At 41.7% G+C, this 16529-nt stretch overlaps 2 protein-coding genes across 2 annotated transcripts; one reads left to right on the top strand and one right to left on the bottom strand.

Moving 5' to 3' along the window:
* Positions 1-2081: 2081 nt before the first annotated feature.
* MRPS25 (mitochondrial ribosomal protein S25) lies at positions 2082-3100 on the top strand. The gene is made up of 4 exons (XM_010187003.1): positions 2082-2243; positions 2335-2441; positions 2606-2693; positions 2908-3100. The coding sequence occupies exons 1-4, from the start codon at positions 2110-2112 to the stop codon at positions 3098-3100; spliced, it is 522 nt and encodes a 173-aa protein (XP_010185305.1). The 5' UTR covers positions 2082-2109.
* Positions 3101-6527: 3427 nt separating this feature from the next.
* ZFYVE20 (zinc finger, FYVE domain containing 20) lies at positions 6528-16490 on the bottom strand. Its single transcript, XM_010187002.1, has 11 exons — positions 16370-16490; positions 15110-15253; positions 13325-13425; positions 12657-12702; positions 12385-12546; positions 11277-11518; positions 10352-10422; positions 9523-9609; positions 9011-9113; positions 8539-8613; positions 6528-7664 (listed from the first exon to the last, which is right to left on the bottom strand). The coding sequence occupies exons 1-11, from the start codon at positions 16488-16490 to the stop codon at positions 6528-6530; spliced, it is 2289 nt and encodes a 762-aa protein (XP_010185304.1).
* Positions 16491-16529: the final 39 nt, after the last annotated feature.

The following is a 16529-nucleotide window of genomic DNA, read 5'->3' as shown; positions in this document are numbered from 1 at the left end:
AGGAAAATTATTTGAATGAATGGCAGGAATTCCTGTGACGCACGGTCCTTCATTGGTGTCTTGACAATCAGTCTGTGTGATTAACGTTTGCTTTCCTCTGTAAAGACTGAATGGAGACCTGGATGTCACTGCGCTGCAATAACATTTTTAAAGATTCAACAACCAACTGGGGTATTGATCAGGATTGAATTGGTTTTAAATTTTAATTGTGAATTTAGAAGAAAGAGCATATTTTAAAATGGTGAACTTGTTTTATATACACACTTGAATTGCTTGTATTCTGCAGGACAAAATGTGCTCAAATTTAAGCGGCAATAAAGGCTCTGTTGTAATGTTGTGTGAAAATGGTGGATGTGAAATCAGCTTTGTTTTTGATCACAGAAAGCAAAGCCAGAGAGGCACACCCATTGCCAGGCATTCAACGCCCTGAGTAACTGCCTTCTCGCACATTTCTTTCATGATCTTGGATAAATACAGCACAGGTCCATTTTAAAATATTTTAGATGATGGTGGGTTAAAAGTAGGACTGAATACATTTCAAATAAAATGGAATTTCTCTAAGAAGAAAACATGTTACTTACTTACAGAGCATTTATGTTCAATTTCTCATACATGGAATCAATGTTAACTGTGGGAACAATTTTAATAATTAATCTGTACTCCAAAATACATTGCAAGCCAGTGTTCAAACAGCTGCGTAACTGAAAACCTGCACACTGTGCAAGCATCGTATCTATATGGTATACCAGGAAGTTCTGGTAAAGCAAGTTTTTATGAAAGGAATCATCTACTTTTAATTCCTTAGAATATTTTCTGGAAGTCCCTAGTCATCATAATTTAGAAAACTGTTGTTTATGTTGTTATATTTTAATTTCAAGTTAAAAACCTTGCAGAAGTTGTTTATTTCTCACAGCTTTTTTTGTGACATCAGCTTCGTTACATGTGATAGCATTTAAAATAGCATGTTCCTTTTTTAATCTGAATTTTGTATCTAATCAATGTCTTCAGTCATGAAGAGGAATTTGCATTGTTGTGTTTGTATATAGAGTATTGCAGTGCATGATTTAGCTTATGCATTTTATTAAATGCTGTTTAAATGTGGCATTTTGTTGTGGCTTAATACTACTACCTAAATGAGGTTTATACTATTAAAGTGAATTACAAATAGAAATGCATTCTTTGGTTTTATTTTTAACTTCACTTAATTTCTTCTTAAACAGTAGGTGTCTAAGCCAAATACATAATTTGCTATCTTTTAGAGAGAAACAGTTATTTTTCCCTTTACTACAGTGATTATCTTATGAGTGATTTAACCAAGTCTGACAGAAGATAAATCCCATGAACCTCACTGACACCAGGGAGCCACTTCCAGAAGAGAAGCAGCATCTTTTCCTAGAGGTTTTAATTCCTCTTCTTCAGCCTTCTGTTTTTCACAGGTTTTTCTGAGGAGGTCGTTAGCTATCAACAGACCATGCCTTGCTTTGATGTGGTCAGCTCCTTCCTGTTCCCCAGTTCTTAAATTCAGGTGATGCCCTGGGTCTTGTTTTAGTGCCTTCACACACTGTACCGGAGGTGATGGACTGGGACTGCTGCACTCAGGCAATGCCTCCGCCGTTTTATTTACAGCACTGGGAGGTGCGGCACGCGTCTGTATAGAGAAGATGGAGTTAACTTTATTTCGTGTTGCTATTAGAAACCGTACCACTTAGACAAGCTCCACTGAGCAGAAATGAAGGTAATCAGACTTTAGGTTTCAGTTGTCAAATCCAGAGCTGTACAGGAAAACCATGCATGGGGCTGGGAGGTAAACACGCATGGGGTGGCCCCGGCCGCTGCTAGGCCCAGGCCCCTGATCATGCGAGCGCCCAGCGCTGCAGATTTGCAAAGTGCGGCTGGCGATGGTGGGGGTCTGGGGTGAACCCTGAAATATTGCTGGAAAGGACACACGAGGCTGAGCCTTCCGTATCTCTTCGGGAGCGGGGGAAACACTGGCACCCTCCCGCACTCATCACCGCGGAAGCAGCGCCGGGAAGCGCTACGAGCGGCGGAGGAAGCGGCCGGCTCACCGCCCTCTGAGGCGTCGCGCGGCGGTGGAGGGAAGGGGGCGGTATGCCGATGAAGGGCCGGTTCCCGATCCGGCGCACGCTGCAGTACCTCAGCCAGGGTGATGTCGTCTTCAAGAGCTCAGTGAAGGTGATGACCGTGAACTACAACTCGGCGGGGGAGCTGAGCGAGGGGGCGAGGTGAGCGCGGCGGCGCGACGCGGCGCCGGGCAGCCCCCGCCCTCCTCGGTGGCATTGCCTCTTGCACTCCTGTTTTTCTTCTTCTTTCCAGAAAGTTCGTGTTTTTCAACATCCCCCAAATCCAGTACAAGAACCCCTGGGTGCAGATCATGCTGTTCCGGAACATGACCCCTTCGCCCTTCCTCCGCTTCTACCTGGGTAGGTGCGGCCGGCTCCATCCCGCCGGGAGCTCCCCCCGCGCAGAGGCGGCGGCAGAGACGCGGTTGATCCGCGTTTCTGTAGTCCTGCCTCGGCCCCTGCGTCTCGGCCTGTGCTTGGTCAGAAACGGGGCACCGCTGACTGTTAATCATCTCTCTTGACAGACAACGGAGAACAGGTTTTGGTTGATGTGGAAGATAAGACTAACAAAGAGATAACTGAGCACGTTAAAAAAATCTTGGGGAAAAGCAAGTAAGTAACACGTAGTAAGCTAACAGTCTATCATCCATACAGTCCCTGCAATCTTTGGTCAGGTGTACAGAAATGCTCCTTTCCACAACCAAAACTGACATGAGCTAGGTAAAGCACACAAGCTAGGAACTGTAAATCCATCCTTCTGGTAAAATGGTAAAGAGGGAGAGGATGCCATTCAGGCTTTTGATAGTAACAAACATCTCTTTTCCAGAGAAAGGCTCGAAAAAGAAGAAAGAGAAAGGAAAAAACTGTCACATCCAGCAACTTTCGGGAACAAGAAGTATCATCTGCGAGAATGCATGTGTGAAATTGAAGGCCAGGTTCCCTGTCCTGGTGTTGTGCCACTGCCTAAAGAGATGAGAGGGAAACATAAAGCTGCTATGGAAAAAGAAGCATCAGCCTGATGTCTCAAGTCATGCAGTTGGTTTTCCTCAGGGATGGATGATCAAGAGCCAGCAGCTCCTGGAAACAGGAGCAAGCAATTTCATATAATACAGACAGCCTCATCTTGTAAGTCTTCTTACAGCTACAACTAGAATAATTGAAGGGAAAAATAAATAAAAGTGAAAACCAGTTTTTGTGGTGCCAGTTTTACAAAGCATTAGTCACCACCACAAAAAAGGAAAACAATGACTGGAGCCCTATTTCCTATTCATGCCTACACATAAAAGGTTATGGCAAAAACAAGATTATCTTGACTATAGGATAGAAAGACTAGATTAAAACTTAATATCAGAAGCAGCACAGAATTCCACAACCTACAGAAAGTGGTGTAGAAGTGTTCTTGCCAATTTTCACCTTGTACTAACTGAAGACAGCCAAATTGTAACTCCAGGCTCAAACTACACGCTGAATTTTATTTATTTAGCTACCACTCAAACAGTTAAAAGTCTCATTTACAAGATACAACTTTTGCAGTCAATACTGCAGCTGAGAAGCACTGATCACATCAATAGCAGTAAAGAAGAACATTTAAGCTGGTATTTGAAAGATAGTGCTCTACAATTACCTTTTATTGGCCTTCAAAAAAAATACGAAGCTACTCTTTAAACAACTTCCTAAAGTCTTTAAAAAAAAAAAGCCATAGAACAGAGAACCATGTCTGCATTTATCCACTTTTAGCAAATTCTAGCCAGAAAGGCCATTATGCTTCGAAGTCCAATACTGCTGGACTCACCTCAAACACCCCTGTTCCCTGCAGTCAAAAACCCCTGAATCACAGCTTCTGCCCCACCAGTTACTCCTGTAATAGTATATCCACATATGATAGATTGTACTGTATTGTATTGCTTGGAATTTGATAATTGCATGTACCTTTAAGTCAGGCTTATACACGTGAATTACTGTAGAGCCGTATTTCAGTATTTCTGGTCAAATACACAGACTCACACAGACTCGCGTGCCCTGTAAAAATTGTCAAGGACAAACACAGCACAAAATAAACATGTTGTTTTATTTCATCTGTTTACAAAGTTCCCATACAGAGTAGTACATGCAGTTTTAACAAAGTCAATGCTAGTTACTTATTGAGCTTTATGGTTCGGGTGTTTTTGTTCTGTTGTGCCTCGTGAGGCCCACAGCAGTCCGAATACCAGCAGAAGGTCTTCACTTTGGAGATGACTTTACTATCAGGTCTAATCTATCGCATTTAACACTGACATAGATCATGAGGTATGCTAGTCTGCTATCTGCTTGTAAAAATACATTATTACATGTACAACAAGGATACTTTTAGTGTATTAGACTGAAAATACAAACGAGGCAGGATAGTTGTAACAAGGAAGAACTTTAAATGTGAAAGCTGAAGCCACCAAAATGTTTTTCTTATGTTGATACCAAAAGAAGCTCTGGGTTACGGTGCAGGGAGGAATCTTGACTAGCAAACAGGTCTGTCTGAAATAACTACCTCGTACTATTCTGTTAAAGCGACTCCTGGGGTCATGCTTAGCTAAACATTTTTTGCTGCCTTCATAAAACTGGTGCCACAGTGCACATTTTGAAGTGACCTTTCAGAATCCTATTCTTCATTTCACTTGGTGCAAAACACTCAGGGAGACCAAATCAACTCCAACAAAACATCTCAGTGTAAAAACTTCATGGTCTTAAGACAACCCATTCTGCACAGAATCAACTTCAGGTCTGGGCTGCAGCAAGAGGAACACTGCCTGTGCTCACCTGGCTGCTCAGGGTCACTGCTGTTCATTACCGGTGCTGTAAAGCGAGGACAGAGGTGGCTTCGGTTCTTTTAACCGGCAAGTCCCTACCCACAGTTATTTACAACAAAATACAACTTGAGTTCCTGGTCTTTAACTAGCATAATTATTTGTGTCTCTGAACTACTATGCAATGCTTGGGTTACAGCTATGCTAGCATATCTTACCAGAGGTGCAGTTAAAAGACAGGTCCCATTCCACAGAAGTTTACACTTCTGTATAAACCCACTATTATTAGTGCTATGCAGCGTGATCTGCCTGATTTTCCTGTTTCAGCTTTAAATGAACACACCCTTTAGCTGACCCTTCCCCACTACCCTCTCAAACACAGATGCCGATGATGGACCTCTGCCTTTCAAAGATAAAACCCAAAGCAGCTCAGGCTCAGTCTTTCTCCCAAACATCCCGGTGTGGTCCCACGTTTCAGGCATAACCCTCAGGAGCCTGGCTGACCTCTGCTGTGTCATCAGTGCCGGCTGTCTCCCTGTCACCCCCAGACCACAGGGTCACACAATGCCTCCAAATGGAGTTTATTTCAGAGGAATGTGCCTGATTCTCCTAACAACTTGAGGGGAATCAGGTGTGAAAGAAAATTGCTCTATGGCACTACTGCAGCCACAGGCTTTGTCTCCCAGCTTTCACATAATTCCAGTTCAGTGGCATTTCAGCTCTCCATTGTAAACAAGATTTTTGTTCCTTGAATGCTACAAAAAAAGAGGGTTCCAGTCTCACAACAAACATGATAACACTGTCACCCAGAGAATTTAAAGGAATGTGTAGATTCCACAAGATAATTAGTAATTGGAGGGGTTGCTCTTTATATTACTGTGTGAGGTGGTGCTAGCCTGATGGTTTTTCCCTGGAAATGAGCAGATCCTCGTTCCCTCACAGCATGGCTCTCCCTGTTACACTGTACTTTGTGCTCAGAGCAAATGGGAAACTCAAAGTGATGAAAAGACAGCATCCAAGTTTTACTTGGGAATCTTTATAAACACATTAAAAAGTTACTCATATTAAGATCAGTTACAAAATTCTCCTCAGCCTTAAAATCCCTTTTATGTATTCCCATTGCACAAAACTGATCTGCAAGCCAGTATATTCTGCACCTCACAGAACTACAGTAGCCTTTTAACAGCACTTTCTTCTACCACCACTGGGCAATTCCGCCAGCCTGTAACACTGCACTGTGTCATTACCAGATGATGCAGAGTTTTAGTAAAGTTGTCATCTCTCTTTAGTCAAAGACCCACTTGAAAGGCAAATACTACAACAGAAAGGGGGAAAGATGACAAAGCAACGTTGCAACCATTTCCAACTCACAGTTCCCTATCAGCACTTAACCACTTTGACCAAAATAAGCACAAAATAACACCAGTTAGCATTAAAAGTGTTGTAACAAGTTACTTTAAGATTCCTTAATGTAAGTGCTTCAGACCAGAAACATACCTCAGTAATTCCTTCTTCAAGACTAAGTAGTACTGGAAATGCCTAACTGAAAGTGCATAAAAGTCAAGGTTCTCCCAGTTCCCTCTTGTGATCTGTACTCCTAAGTATCTGCTCTACCTTCCTGTATTTAACTGCAGACTTAAAGTAATTATCACACAGCCCTGCTGCTGCTTCAGCAGTTGGATTTTTCCTTCTGCTTTGCTAATGTGCGCTTCAATTCCTTTAAGTTTTCTGTCAGTACCTCCACCTCGTCCATTCGTCCACTATGTTTGGCATCAAATATATAAGCTTTGATATTATCTATCTGTTGGAGAAGCAGCTCTTCCTCTATAGCCTCCTCTCCAGAGACCTCACTGCCATCCTCCACCTCAAAGGGGTTGGTAGAGGATCCCTCTTCAAATGGATTCCCAGAATTACAACTGCCCCCAGGCTTTTGAAATGGATTTTCATCCTCTTCAAAAGGGTTTAAAGTACTGCCGGGTGCTCCATTAGTCTGTTCATCCTCCTCCTCGTTTTCAAATGGATTATATTCTTTTTTATCACTTTGCAGAGCTGGGCTAGAGACAGAAACCATTGGAGAAGTGTCTTTGGCAAATGGGTTAGCAGGATCTTCCTCTAACTGAGGCGTATCCGCTTCATCCTCAAAGGGGTTTAGACAGGCTGTCTGACCTTGGTCTTTGTCACGCTGTGAGACATCCTGGGGTTTGAGTGTGGAGATCAAATGCTCTTTAGCTGGCAGCTGCTCAACAGCAGGACTTTCAAAACTTGGGTCTCCTTTGATCTGAGCAACATCCAAATCCAACGCATGTGCTGTCGAGTTCCGGTTCTCTTTCGCATCTTCATGCTGATGCTGCTTGACTTCTCTGAAGTCTAAGGAGCATGTCCTTGAGTGCTGAGACATGAGTTTGTGCTGTTCTCTTTCCCACTCTTTTTCACGAAGGACCTGAAGTTCCTCCCTCTGCATCTCTTCCTCTTCGGCTTGTTTTTTAGAAAGCTCGATTGCTTTCAGAGTTTGTTGTTGATCATATTCATCCTGAAGCTGCCTCAGGTTCTCTTGCAACATATGGACCTCATCTATCCTATTAGCTGCCTTTGCTTGCTTAATAAAGCATGTGATATTATCAATCTGCTGAAGCAGCGGGTCTGCCATCTCGCACTCTCTTGACACACTGGATGTCGGTAACCAGCCTTCAGATTTCCTGACTGTTCCTTTTTTCAGGTGAGTTGCATCACCATTAACTGCAGCTGTAGATCTGGAGATAAAGTCTTTCTGCTTTTCCTCTTGTTTTCCCTGTGTATCAAGAGCCATCTAAAACAAATGCAGTAAGAGAACGCCATGAGCTTGAAAAATTCCATTCTAAATATCCATAGGAACAAAGAGTCAGCTGCTCTTAGACATTGCTGGCTGTCACTGAAGAGATCAGCTGCATTTCTGGTTACTTTGCAGAAAATGCTTATTTTCATAATATTAGCTAAATGTTTCCTTTCAGTTTGTTTGTGACAATATTGATCAAAATCCCATGACATCTGCCTCTACAAACTTGAGGGCAAATAGGAGCAGTGACAGTGCTTTATATAGAGCAAAAAAATGCTTAATGCGACTGTGCAAAGAGCACAGCAACCGCACCACACCTGGCTGCAGCAGACATCTGCAACAGAACATCTGTGTCAAAGGTCACTGACATCATTAGCTTTTGGAGTGTAGCAATTCTTGTTTCTCAATTTCTACCTCAAGATAAAGCTGGTTTAACTCACAATTAATGATGTCCTCCCTCCTAACTGAAAAAGCCCTCCCTCTCTCTGAAGAGGCACCATTGTTTTATATGTCCCTTTTCACCACTGAAAGCAGTCTCCAAATTTTATGTGTAAATGAACAGTTTGGAAATCCACGTGAACTAACACACTTAGGTTAGGGCTTGCTCTGCATGCACTGCAGAAGAAACAGCATGTGCAACCAAGCCACTGCTGCTTTCTAGAAGCATTCAACCGCTCTGTGCACACCTACTTAAGTCCTGGATGGAATACAGTGGCAGTGTTACCTGAATCCCTGGAAAAGAGTATGGAATGATCTGCATTAAGAAGTGAAAACCTGAAATCCAATGTTAAAAGGCAATAGCTCATCCTCACACAGCTAGAAGGCATACACTGTGATAAAAGATGCAACAGATTTTAACCTGTCTTACCATACGCAGTCTTCTCTTCTTCAGTTCTTCATACTGATCTTTGGTTGGCAGGGACATCAGGCCGAGCAGCTTTTCCTGGCAAAATGTGAAATGTTTAGTGTCGCTTGCAGGCATTCAGCAAGTTTTCAAGTACTTGAAAAGAGAGATCCCACCAACAGAACACCCCACAAACAGAGGTACTTCTGCACTGCAGTCACCACTGCAAGACGGAGCACGTCTCTGCACTACTTGCTAGGTTCACACCTGAGCACAGGATAAAGCCGAGATTACATTCTCCATGTCTCCAGTTAGCTCTGACTACTCTATCTGTATTCAAGCTAGCTCATTTAGGGCTACCATAAATCACTATGGGAACTACAGAAAATGTATAGAAGTAAAGCGCCTGTCAAAACAGTTTCAAGAGGCAGGCATACCTGGCAAAGAGAACGCTATATAAAATTTACATTCAGCTCATAACATACGTTCCACTTACCTGAACAAAAAGTGTAGCTGAGTATCTTATCATTCTCTGAAGTTGTAGTGTTTTAGGATGAGGTTGGGGATCTTCATGCAACCCTAGACTCAAAATCTTCTTACTGAATCAAAACATACAGATTCATCAGTTCAAAAACAAGGGCCAGTGAAAATGCAACAGGAGGGGAGAAAGACAATAATGGATGAAAACCTTCTCATGCTCTTTCAGGTAAACCATTTTTGATATTTTAAGTTATAACACTTTCAACTCCTACTTTAAAAAAAAAACAACACACAAAAAAGCTGAACTGTGGAGCTATTTGTTTCCTCTGTGTTTAGTTATTTCCAATGCAGAGGAATTTAAGGTTGGAGAAGCGAGTAGAAGCATCTACCTCTGCACGTGTTCTTTACTAGTGAGCAGACAAATTGGTAATCCATATGAATATGAGAAAAGCTACAGAGAATTCATAACAAAGGAAGATACACACATGCGGGGGGAGGGAGAAGGAGGGAAGAGAGATTTTCTTTTACCTTAAGGCATCAATAAATTCGTATACTTTTTGAATCTCCACCCTCAAGTCATTAGCATGTTCCAGATTGTAAGTTGTCTCCCCAGCACTAAGAAATAAATACAACTTTACTGTAAGTCATGTGTCCAGCTACCAAGATGTACAACATCAGAAGTTATCCCAAGATGACAGATTCAACAATGGTAAGACTGGCCAACACTAAAAGGGTTGAATGATTTTATTTCAAGCTCATCGTGCTTAAAAAAAACCCTTTGTGACAGAAGTGGAAAGTGACAATTATCTTGTGAACATTTAATAAAAGATAATTTTGTTTATTATTGTATTATTATTTAATATTATGAGAGAAATTGCATTTTAACACAAGAATGTTACTCTATCAATAATATCTAAAATCTACATACTTAGCAAATGCATCTATTTTGTGGTTTGTTTGGCATTTTTTTTCCAGGCAACTGGGTCCAGAAAAAACAGACTGATTAAATAAGTAATTATACTATTAAAGTAAAATAGTTCTCTCTACTAATGTTTGTCAGAAAGCAAAAGCAAAGATGATACATCAAGGGTACAACTGGTACCTCACTGGGAAGTGGCTTAAAAACAAAACGAAAACAAAATAAATCAGACTTCTCTGTATGCAATGTTACCATTCATAATTAACACAGTACCGCTTTCTTTGAAGAGCATCCAAAAGACAACACATAATCTAACACTGCTTTTTCTTATCATTTACACACTCTTGCAGACTGAGCATGCTACTTCCTTACTCCTTCTAACACTTCTGGGCGGAAAAAAAACCACATTCATAAACAAAACCAGTGAACAAGGCTTACTTCAGTGATTCTGCCATCCTTACATATTCTGGTGCCTTCTGGTCAACTTTCTCCATGCAGAGTCGTAGTTTCTTGTTTAAAACAAAAGCGTATATTAAAAAAGGTAACATATTAAAACACTAATGCAAGAACAAGCTGACAAACTTTCATGATGCCTGTGCACATTCAAAGTTAACCGTGATGAAAGCCATTTAACTGCTCCGGATGACAAGACTCTCCAGTTACTCTCGGAACACAGATGGCACGGTCAGGAACAGAGAGAGACTCTCTGTACCCCTGCAAGGTGAATTTTGAATTCAGAAGCTGTTTCAATGGATGACTCTGACAACTTCCAGCCTGAAATATCTATACAGAGAGCACTGACAGAAACTCCCATTAATAACAACCTGGAGGGTCTGTAGACTGTACTGAAAAGATACCTGATGACTGTTGGTACCTGCTTTCAAAGCGTATTTGAACACAACGTTCCAGCCATACCCTCCTGATTGACAGAGATGCATCAAAAAAGCATCTGCCATCAGTGTGAGGACAAACAATGCAGACAACCCTGAGTCCTACAGTTCCAGTGCAGCCCATTAGCAAAGTGCACAGCATATCACTGGTTTAAACAAGAACTGTTCTGAGGAACCCCCGCTTACATAGTTCACAATTTTAAGAGAGGCATGTCAGAGTGATAGTTCCAGATGATGAGAATATGTACCTTAAAATTATGTTTGAAGTTATCATAGGGATATAAATACTATAGGGCAACTGGCTCCATCACTTCAGATACATCTTTGTTATGTGACAAACACTCAGAGTCTATTCTAACACAAGCAAGAATTAAGTCAAAGTGAGAGACTGGACATGAGGTAACGAGCCAAATGTCAAGTACTGACAACTGCAGGTATCTACACAGAACGAAGCAGTAAAGAGTCTGATTTACCTCATAGAGTTTCACAATCTCTGGAGTGTATTCTTTCTCATCAATCTGTTGTTCTCTTTTCAGCAGGGTATCTTTGCAGTGCCGACAGCAACGGATTCGGTCATCATCCTTCTCATCCAGAACTGAGCTCACACTGCTTATGCTGCTGATGCTGCCACGGCGGGAGCCATGGACACTGTTAGGTGAGGAGTTTGGGCTAGTGTGAGAACCCAAGGCCTCTTTGCTGGCACTAGTGAGTTTGCCTAAAAATTATACACAGGTAATTTCACAGTCACTGGAGAAGCCAAAACAAATGAACTGCACTTTAACTTTACATTCAGGTAACATTAGAAAACGAAGTTGAAACAGTCTGCTGAAAGACATGCAAAGAACCCACGACAACCAAGACCGCAAGTCAGAATTTGGGTCTTGACTGCAGAGCCTGCTCCATTTCAAAAGCAGCAAGAGAGCAGACTGCTGAGAAGCACCTGCTTTGCTTATGCCAAGAAGCATTCTCATGTTGGAGCTCGCAGTGTTACAGAACAGCATGTGGAAGAACACGTATGTTAATGCTGCCCGTGTTTTGTGCTTGAACGCCCCAAACAGCAAAATTAATGTCATTTATTTCCACAGAAAATATGGTCTCCTGAAAAAAAGGAGGAAATTAAAATTCAAAGGGTTTCTTAAAGGCTTGTGGATGAATTTCCTTAATGTCAGCATTTAGACAACCACAGGCAAAACTGGAAATATCCACAGTAGTTTTAAATGTCAAGAACCTTGGCAGTTATAACTCCTAATGTTAATACCTTCATAGTTACAGTACTCGGTAGAATAAGACACTAAATATTTATATTTACTAGTAGTATATACTACTACTACTTCTAGCAAGTTGTCCAGTGTTACGTAACACCTCCAAATCTGAAGGAGCAGAGACAAAGAATGGAGAAATCACCCTTCTCACTCTGTTCCACAGACAAGTGTCTGCATGAAACCGAATGACACATTAAGGTCCAAGTTTCCTGCACAGGCAGAATATTACCACCAGCAGCTTTTTTCTTACGACAAAAAGCCGGGATGCAGTCTGAGGGAGCTAAGGAAAGGAGGAATTAACAACATGCACGGTACTCACAGGCAAAAGGAAGACTGACAAGTTCCATGCACTTCTTGCACATGATAGACCCACAAAGGCGGCAGTGGTGACGTCGGTTTCGGATACTGAATTTACTGCCACAGTCTGGGCAGAACGGAACATCCTGATCACTGACCCAAGGCACAACAGACTTCTCTATAGCTGCATTTGGGCAAGAAGGGAGGGATACATATGGCTTAAGATACTCATTCAATTAATTCCTCAGCTGGTTAAACCACAGGGCAAATAGACTGAGGTAAGCTCATACCAACCTCTTATTTTAGCTGACTCAGTGTTTGCTCTGTCAAACGATGTAAGCTAGTAGAAGATAAACAATACATTCAAGAAAACTGTACTTTTGCAAGGAAAAAAACCCAACACAACCCAGCCCAACAAGAAAAAGAAACCTGGCATTTTTAAGAAATAGGAGTCTCAGCCTGTTCTACACCAGATTCCTGCAACTTTCCTATTTACTTCTAATGCCACATTCGCACAAGTAGTGCTAAACAAAGACTGCCAAACCTGTACAAATCAGAGCATTTTAGACAATTTATACTATGTCCAATATTACTGCATCCGAGCCAAAATGTAAGTATATCATAGATTTTGAAGAATCACAATAAAACATTAGGGAGAAATTCAGTAAAGTAAAAGATGGAAAAAATATACAGGAAAACAGATGACTCTTGAAGCACATGGAAGTAACACCTTCAGCTCGAAAACAGTGCACAGAAACAGAAATCATATCCATGGTCCAGGGTCAGGCTAAGCACAGTGCTCAGAGATAAAAAAGGAAAACAGTAATGTGCAAAGAGACCCATAGTTTAGTATCCTTTATAAAGTGCACTGCTAGATAAATGGGCACACTTCATAATAAATATGATTTTTTAAATCTAGGAGGCATTCAGAAGGCTGGAATATTAAAAAGCTGCAAATTTACCTTTTCTAACCTGATTATTAACTTATTGACTTCAACTACATAGTGATCAATCCTGGCTGCTCGGTGCTTCTTGAAATCAGAAAGATGGCTTCTCATAGCACCTGGAGAGAGACAGGAGAAAGTTTTCATATTCACACAAGTGTTCTGTATAGATTTAAGTGCCTTTTGAAAGACAGCTGTCTCTTCACCACCTATTTCTCACATTCAAATTGAATTTTAAAGATACCTTGGAATCCCACATTTTCCACAGTGCGGCTTTACACAATACAGGCAGGTTAAAGCCTAATCACCAGGCTAGCAGTAATGAGTGTTTTATTGCTACCAAAGAAAACAACAGACACTAAGCTAAAGAGAACATCTGCATCAAATTTCCCCACCTCCTCTTCAACCCTCAGTTACATCTGGCAAGCTATTATCAACCAGCAGTATTCTCAAAACCAACTCCCTTTCATTTCTTGGCTACACATTGAACAAAGGGAAGAGGCAAATCCAATGATTACTGGAGGTCTATGCAACAGCAATTCTGCTTTCAGATCATCCTTCCACCTTTAGGGATCTGAATCAAAATCCCTGATGACAGTTCAGGTTTACAGAAAATTGATCACCCAGTATACAAAAGAACAATACAGCATATATTTAAGATCTGTACAATTCCTGCTCTGGGATGTTAGCTTCAAGTTTAAGCTTTGATCCTTTCACATCTATCATGAGCCAGGCATTAAAAAAAATATCAAAGTTACAGTTTGTTATTTCTTACAAAATAAGAAAAATTATCTTTCTTCTGACTGATAGAACACAAAGTCAGATGTCGCTTTTCAATACCACCTATGCAAGTGTAAGAATCTCCCGTGTCCATGCTAATGAAATAACCAAAAAAACCTACGAATCTGAATTCATAGGAATGAAAAGGCCTCTCTGGATACCTGAATTCAGCCACTGCTTTGGAGACATGACGAAGTACCTTTAACAAACCCACCAAAGGCCATCCTAAAATCCATAAGGTTTGTTTTCTCCACTCTGATCAGAAAACAGTTCTCACTTCTCTGAAGTTCAGAAACTTTCTGCTAGTTCACTGCCTAAATTTATTCTTAGCTAATATTTATACTATGATTGCTGCTAAAATAGTTACGAAGTCAAAAGTCAAATCTACAGAACTCAGACTCTGCAGATGCAAAGGACTAAGTCTTAGCCTGTCAGCACCACAGGAGAAACGTTCCCAGGATCCACTAGAGTGCTGCCTCCTCCCCCTGAAAATAACCATATTTCAGCAACAGTGAGAGGCAATTTCCAATACCAGTATTTGTAATTACCAGCTCAGTCAACTTATCCTTGAAATTTTACAAATGCAGATTTATATTCAGAGGAGTGGGTTTAGGGTTGGTTTCTTTTGTTTGTTTGTTTTGTGGGGCTTTTTGCTTGTTTGGTTGGGGTTGTTTGTTTCTGAGGGTTGCAGAACGCCTCAATAAAGCCAGATGCACAGAGGTAAACGCATCCTGCAGTCCCCAACAGCTCAGGCACGACTACATGACACATACCTATCCTACTCTCAAGGTTAGTTGGGGCACTGGTTGCACACTTTTTTTTTTCATTATCTACATTCTCCCCATCACCCCACACAATGCAGGCAGGCTGCACAAAATCAATACGAAAACCATAACCCCATGTGACAGCAAATCAAACGCAATACCGCCACAACTCTACAATTTCAGCAATACTGTAGCACTTTCCCAGTTAAGATTAAAAGAACAGTTATCCCCACTGCACATCGCTTTCTAGCTCTCCTACCTACTTCCTGGGGCTCCCACATGTATGGGTCTACTCCACCATAGCTGAATGACTCGTATCGTTCCTGAGATCCAGAATCCGTTCTGTCATCTCCTTCTTGTCTCAGCAATTTCTTCTTTGCTCTTTTGGCCTTCTGGACTAGAACTGAAAAAAGATAAACCCAAGTTATCAAATGTGGCAGGTAGTCACTGAATACCGGTCACATAAAACAAGCACAGGATATTCCTCATCTTTTAGCACAAGTCTTTTTCCTTGATGACAAGTTTATATTTAACATGTTCTGCAGCCCTGTACCCACAGTGAGAATGTGACTGACCAGGCTGCCTTCACTGCCCAAGAGGAGCAGTGTCAAGAGCCAAGCAGCAGCCAGATTGATGGAAAGCAACTTAAAGACTCACTAAATATTCAACTGTGCTACCCTTAAGACAGGCTTGTTAAAAACACAAACTTTGCACTGAGAATAGACTTTTGTGGTAACCATCATCAGTCTCAAGGAGGAAAAAAAAAAAGGAGCTGGGGGAAGAGAATAATTCAAGACTACCAGGCCACTATCTCTAGCATAATAAAACAAAACCAGAAATATTTTTGCAGGGAACACAGAATTATCACCAGGTTTGGCACATTTCTCTCTCACTGTAAAATGACACTGTGTATGCAAGTGGGATAAAAAAGGGTAAACTAAACAGAATCCAAAGGGATTTTTCAAACACCAGCAGAAGTTGGTAACAAGTACTACAACCCTGAGACACTCCCAGCATCTACAGCCAGCTCCACCACCCACATGCTTTTCCACCTTTCCCGACAACTTTTCGTAACTTTAACTGCAACTACAGCTTTACCAGCTGTCAAAACAAGGGAATAATGAATTGGTACCTGGCCAGTACCAGAAATTCCCCACATGCTGGAGGACCTTCAAGTAGTGCTTGGGAATGTCTGGGCAACAGTATAAATCAGAGTTTTCAGATAAAGACAAACAAAAAACCTCTGAAAGGCCAAAAACATGTATAAAATCAAACATTTAAAGAGCGATGTCCTTTAAGTGCCTGCTTTAGAATTTACTTACTGAAAATATCAGAAATACTGTAATAACTATGCCTTGGCCTAAGGTGACTCACAGAACAGCAGGGCCCCGCACATCACTGCAACTCCCTTAAACTGTTCCAGGGTCCTCAGACACCGGGAACTCGTGGCAAAGCGGCTTCTGCGTGGGGACCCTCCCGCGGCAGTAACGGGTGCATTAAGAGACTGCCGGGCCCTTACTTTTGAGCTGCCCTCTGACATCTCTGTCCTCGCTCGAGTGCTCCTCTTCGTAGTGCGCCTGGAGTTGGTAGAAGGACTGGAGATCCTTCAGGCAGAGCGGGCACAGGAAGCCCTCCCGCATCTCGCCCGGGTCACCGAAGGGCGGCGGGCAGCCAGCCGC

This window comes from Mesitornis unicolor, unplaced genomic scaffold (assembly GCF_000695765.1).
Source record: "Mesitornis unicolor isolate BGI_N332 unplaced genomic scaffold, ASM69576v1 scaffold31086, whole genome shotgun sequence".
Lineage (NCBI taxonomy): Eukaryota > Metazoa > Chordata > Aves > Mesitornithiformes > Mesitornithidae > Mesitornis > Mesitornis unicolor.
Note: the sequence above shows the minus strand (reverse complement) of the source record. Positions and strands in the feature narration are given on the sequence as shown.

Bases quoted from the DNA above. Each gene is read 5' to 3' on its own strand.
- ZFYVE20 (XM_010187002.1), bottom strand. From the start codon at position 16,490: ATGCGGGAGGGCTTCCTGTGCCCGCTCTGCCTGAAGGATCTCCAGTCC. The intron at 13,426-15,109 runs GTAGGAGAGCTA...GTCTCTCTCCAG, and splicing joins GTGGGAGCCCCAGGAAGTAG to GTGCTATGAGAAGCCATCTT. The intron at 7,665-8,538 runs GTAAGACAGGTT...CATTTGTTTTAG, and splicing joins AGAAGAGAAGACTGCGTATG to ATGGCTCTTGATACACAGGG.
- MRPS25 (XM_010187003.1), top strand. From the start codon at position 2,110: ATGCCGATGAAGGGCCGGTTCCCGATCCGGCGCACGCTGCAGTACCTC. The intron at 2,244-2,334 runs GTGAGCGCGGCG...TCTTCTTTCCAG, and splicing joins GAGCTGAGCGAGGGGGCGAG to AAAGTTCGTGTTTTTCAACA. The intron at 2,694-2,907 runs GTAAGTAACACG...TCTCTTTTCCAG, and splicing joins AAAATCTTGGGGAAAAGCAA to AGAAAGGCTCGAAAAAGAAG.